This window comes from Notolepis coatsorum (genome assembly GCF_963971535.1).
Source record: "Notolepis coatsorum genome assembly, chromosome: 10".
NCBI classification, from domain to species: domain Eukaryota; kingdom Metazoa; phylum Chordata; class Actinopteri; order Aulopiformes; family Paralepididae; genus Notolepis; species Notolepis coatsorum.
In genome coordinates, this window is record NC_140174.1 from 7,774,950 (window position 1) to 7,780,353 (window position 5,404).

General features: G+C 41.0%; 1 protein-coding gene across 1 annotated transcript; it reads right to left on the reverse strand.

The window, feature by feature from the left end:
* Positions 1-288: 288 nt before the first annotated feature.
* hbae4 (hemoglobin alpha embryonic-4) lies at positions 289-3,054 on the reverse strand. Its single transcript, XM_084323708.1, has 3 exons — positions 2,813-3,054; positions 1,474-1,678; positions 289-796 (listed from the first exon to the last, which is right to left on the reverse strand). The coding sequence occupies exons 1-3, from the start codon at positions 2,902-2,904 to the stop codon at positions 668-670; spliced, it is 426 nt and encodes a 141-aa protein (XP_084179834.1). The 5' UTR covers positions 2,905-3,054; the 3' UTR covers positions 289-667.
* Between the last annotated feature and the right edge of the window lie 2,350 nt (positions 3,055-5,404).

The following is a 5,404-nucleotide window of genomic DNA, read 5'->3' on the forward strand; positions in this document are numbered from 1 at the left end:
AAGTATTGATTGCGCCGTAACGAATCATTAAAAAAATATACCGTTAACTGGAATATGTTGTGCCTTTACACATATGTTGGATTACATGGTTTGTCATGACAAACTAAAAAAAAATCGCGATTTACCCGGTGGCTACAACAACACATGTAGTCACTGTGTGTTGTTGTAGCCACCGGGTAAATCGCGATTTTTTTATTAGTTTGTCATGACAAACCAATTACATAATCCAACATATGTGTAAAGGCACAACATATTCCAGTTAACGGTATATTTTTTTAATGATTCGTTACGGCGCAATCAATACTTCCATGCGTTCGGGACCTCCATGTTTTGGGGGTATTCATCAAAAAAATCGGATCCGGGATTCGGCTCCCATCAGTCGGGCAAGAACTGCGGGTTTTCAGCCTCTCTCCTCTCTCCTGGAGCTTAAGGGGGAGCCGCGCTCGGCCAATCAGAGAAACGCGGAAGGCGCTCGGCCAATCAGAGAAACGCGGAAGCACATGTTGGTTGCCTAAAGTGTTCACGGTGCCCAATCACGGGATTCAAAGTGAAATTGACTCCCATCCCGTGGGAATCCCGCAGGACCCGCGGGAATCCCAAAAATATGTCATCCTCTACACTGCACCACTGGACTACAACAATGCTTGATGACGGTAGCCATTGCTTCTCATCTGTACTTCAACGCGAGCACGGACGCGAACGCAGAGAGGTACTTGTCCATGGCTGCGTGCAGCACCGCGGTGAAGTCGTCCCCCATGTGACAGGCGAGCGTGACGATCATACAGTGGGACAAGAGCTGTGGGGGAATAAAGATATAGCTTAGTGACAAAGTATATTCATGAATAAATACAAATACCTTCGTGTCATCATGCACGACGTGCCCAACCCTCATCATGGGGTTATAGACACCAGAAAAATACGGTTGCAGTGTTCCATTATTACTAGTACATTAAACACATTACATTTCATTATCTCAATACAGTTTACATAAATATACATATTACACATATAGGTCTTAAACAAAGTATTCTGCCTTCTCTGCCAAGCTTGACAAATGAAATCTGCTACAAAAAGATTCCCTTCCTGAACTCAAGTTGTTATTTATCCAGCTCAAGAAAATCAACATAAATGGAGATTTTTTTAATTAAAATGTAATCCTAGTAAACAGGACAGTAAAACAGGACAGTAAAACTAAATGTATTGATCGATTGAAAATGTTATTAACAGATTGCAGAATACAATCAATCAATACAGACACAATTGTTAAGGAGATGCAGACCAGAGAAAGACTTTTGTCTTGTTTACATGTGCGGGTCCCCCATTTTCAATTCATGATAAAGTGAACCTCATTCTCCCCAAAAAGATCTGTGTCAAGCGCCTGTATTATTTTAATTAGTAAGCATACAATAATATCCCACTTTTGTATGGTGTTGTTTATAACGTATAAAATACATCTGGCCCACAGTCAGATACCTTGAAATTTGTCGGGTCAATCCGCAGCTGGTAGGCGTGATATGTTTGCAGCGGTTCCAAAGTGACGGCCAGTTTACTGATGTCCTTGGATCCCTCCGCCAGCGCCAGGACGATCTTCTTCCCGTGGGACAGCAGGTGGGCGGAGCGAGAGCTGATGTCCAAGTGGCTAAAGTAGGTCTTGGTTCCCGGGAAAGTTGTAAACATCCTATGGATCATCCGGGGAAATAAAAATGTGATGCTTTCAAATCTGTCCGGTTATTTAAATTTAAATGTTTTCAGGGCGACCGTTTCGAGGATGTTTTAGCTATATTGTTTAACTTTAGACCCCCTTTGTTGCTCTTTTCTTTTGTCATGCCACTGTCACCATATATTTGGGTAAACGATATGGCTTAAACTAATCTGATGGCAACTATTGCAACAGGAATGTTATTATATCCACCCGTTTAATTGCATAGAACCTAGAGGAATGAATGAAGAGAACGTGTTAACCTGTTTCCTTTAAGTACCTTTTACCTATAATATTATTATTTTGGTTTAATTCATGTGGTTGTTTTCAAGCATGAGGTATGTTTATCCTATGATTCTCAATAGAGAACATTTATTTAAATAAGTAAAGGGGCTCAATTAGCCCTAGAAACTACGGGCATGTTACATATCAAGTTTCTGGTAATGTAATGTATTTTTGCTTTTGCTTTTGTTTTTTATATTTGTTGTATAATCTGTATTTACTAACAGACTCTATTTTGATAGGTCTTTCCTTTGGTCATTGAGGACCAATAGACTCAGGCACACCTGCGCCGTGATGCCATTTCCTGCCAAGTCATTAACCACCTGTGTATATAACCACCATCTTGACTGCAATTGCATTGCTAGCCATAACACTCACGAAGGAATAAGAATTCCGAAACATGTTTGTTTCAGGCTGCTATTAAATACTTGAACCTGAGAGTGCTGGTCCCTGCTTCTTTTTTAAACTAATCTGAACCATTTGCATCCAATAGTGATCACAGATGACAACAAGCCCTAAAAAAACGATTGATTCTAAAATGTATCAACAATAGGCATATAATACAACTTCATATCATGTTGGATTTTACCAGCAGTTATGCTCCCGTTTCCCAACTCAATTATGGAATTATTGGAATGTTTGATTATTAGTGTGATTATTAGTGTATGTGATTAGTCTAAATTATCCTTCTAAATTAGATTAGATTAATTTAGAAGGATAATTTAGACTAATCACATACACTAATAATCACACTAATAATCAAACATTCCAACATTTTTTTTTTCTTTTTGTCTTTTTCTTGTATGAGTTAATACATAAATAACCGCTTACCTATTAAGGGCGTCTGACCCAATATTGTCAGCCACGGGAATCAATGTTTCCCATGTTTTTGCAATCAGTTCTTTCTGCTTTTTCGACAGCATTGCACTCGTATTCCATTCCACTAAAACGGTATAAGATTCACCAAGCCGATTATCCGATCAGGGCGACATTATTGCCACCATTTTCGAATAAACAGGCGTAAAATATGAGGTATAGTGGTTTCCGGCTGAGCTCTTGGGTTGTTTACCTCCTCACTGTTATCAGAGTCGGACACGCAGGCGCGTCAGGGTGTGGCCTGATGATGCGCAGAGGAGTGACGCACACCGGGCCATTCTCCCACTGCACTTCCGCGTTACATGGAGCTCGTACAGTAGCCTACGGCTCAATACACACCAGAGAAAGACGTTTACTCTTGTTTACATCAGGGTCCCCCATTTTCAATTCATAGTGACATTTATTATGAATTATGACATACACAACATATCCATGAGTCATGACATTTATGGCATAGGGATATACATGACATACAGGTATAGTAGTACTATTACATTTGTGACATATACGATATGCAAATATACAGTACTGTTACCCATAGATCCTAACAGATTATATACATTATGATGCCTGATGGGGAGGAGACTGTATACATTAGGAGGGGGTGGTGGGTGGGAGAGAAATATACATATACGGTGGGGAGGAGACTGTCTGTTTGGGGGGGGGCTTTATGTGTCCAGTTTCAAATCGCAGCCTCCCGTAGGTGTTCTTTGAGAGTGGTTTTGAAAGTGGGTAGTGATTCACATTCCTTTACAGCTTTGGGTATAGGGCATAATTGCGAAATGTGTTTAGTCCCTTGTTTGTGCCGAATCTGGGTTTAACATGATTTGTGGAGCTCCCTCTGGTGTTGTGATCGTGGTGTTCACTGACCTTTGGGAAGTATTTCGACATGTACATGGGTACCTGTGTGGTGTAGTGTATCTTGTAGACCAGGCACATTGCAAGTTGCTGTACTCTGTCGTCTACTCTAAGCCATCCTAGGTTGTCAAAGTGGGCAGGGGTGAGGTGGGTTCTAGGAGTCAGGTCAAGCAGTAGTCTGACCAGTTTGTTTTGTGATGTTTGTAATCTTGTTTTTAGCGACTTTGGTACCATGAGGTGCAAGCATAGTCGTAGTACCCTTGAATGAGTGCTCCTGTCAGAGTCTTCAGGGTATTCTTGTTTACCAGAGAGGAGATCCGGTACAAGAATCTAGTTCGTTGGTTGACTTTTTTGATTACATTGGATGCCATTTTGTCACAGGAAAGATTAGCCTCGTCTAGGATGGAACCCAGGTATGTAATTTCATCTTTCCTTGTGACAATATACCCACTGTAACCGAGAAGCCGTCGGCCTTGCTGAGTTTGTTATTTGATCCGAAGAGAATGGACTCTGGTTTACCCAGGTGTAATGATATGTTATCAGCGAGCCAGGTGCAGATTCTGCCGAGTTCTCGGCAGTCGTGTCATTGTTGTTGAGCTTTGTGGAAAAAGAAAAAGTAGTTCAAGAAATGTGATTAGAGGTCTCAGAATAATTATGTTCCAGGTAATTAATAGCTCCATTTGCATTTTGCATTTGAAAAGGTTTGCATTTTGTACCCCATGTTTGCATTTTGTACTTTAGGTTGTACGTTTGTATATTGTATATTTTGTATAGTGTTTGGACTTTATTCTTTTTTCCTTTTTTTACTGTATCAAGCACATTCTCAGGGGGCTCATACAGAACCAAGCATTTCACTGTAATGTGCATGTGACAAATAAAACAAAACTTGAACTTGAAACTTGAGAGAGGAAGAGGGAGGAGTCAGGAGTGGTATCGTACACGAGGAGATAGCGGTTTCGTGCAAGACCCCTTACGGCTCCCCCTATCAGCAGCTCCATATGCTGGGGTCATGGTCGGGACATGGACATGGGCGTGGGGGAGGACAGGCTGTGCCGTGATACTGCGTCAGCTGTGGGTCGCCACTTTGCTATAGAGGGGGGACATCAACCCTGCAACGCATCTCACATCTACAGTATATCGTTTTAGCCACACAGGCATCACCGCATATAGGTAGAAAAGGATTTGAATGGTTGAAATGGATTATTCTACTGTATGTCAGCGGTTTAAATGGGCGCTTCACCAAAAAAAACAACAACGCTGATTTGATCCAAAAAAAAAAATATGTGCACACTTTAATTTAGTTATTGAGAGGAAACAAGTTTTAATGAGGCCACCATGCAATCGGGGACATTGAATCCCTGTGTGTTGTGTTAATTACAGCCAAATTAAATGATAAGGTATAAAGTGCCTATAAAGACAATGTATTGTTATTTTTTCCATCTACATAATTCCATGGTGCCATTTCAAACCATTCTGCCCCCCCCCCTCCTTTCTTGTGTAAGAGGAAGTAGAAGATTATTTTATTGTCAATATACACACAACCAAGCCAATTAAAATTTGTCTTTCACATATCCCTAGTTACACATGCATTTCTTCAGAGAGCTCAGAGCGCAGAGCGCAGGGTAGCCCCCTGGAGACGTTTCAGGTCTCTAGGTCGTGCTGCCCATAGATATCTATAGAACACTATAT

Excerpts from the sequence above, each read along its gene's own strand:
- hbae4 (XM_084323708.1), bottom strand. The coding sequence starts at position 2,904 with ATGCTGTCGAAAAAGCAGAAAGAACTGATTGCAAAAACATGGGAAACA. Across the intron at positions 1,679-2,812 it reads GGGTCAGACGCCCTTAATAG|GATGTTTACAACTTTCCCGG; the intron begins GTAAGCGGTTAT and ends GATGATCCATAG. Across the intron at positions 797-1,473 it reads TTGACCCGACAAATTTCAAG|CTCTTGTCCCACTGTATGAT; the intron begins GTATCTGACTGT and ends ATTCCCCCACAG.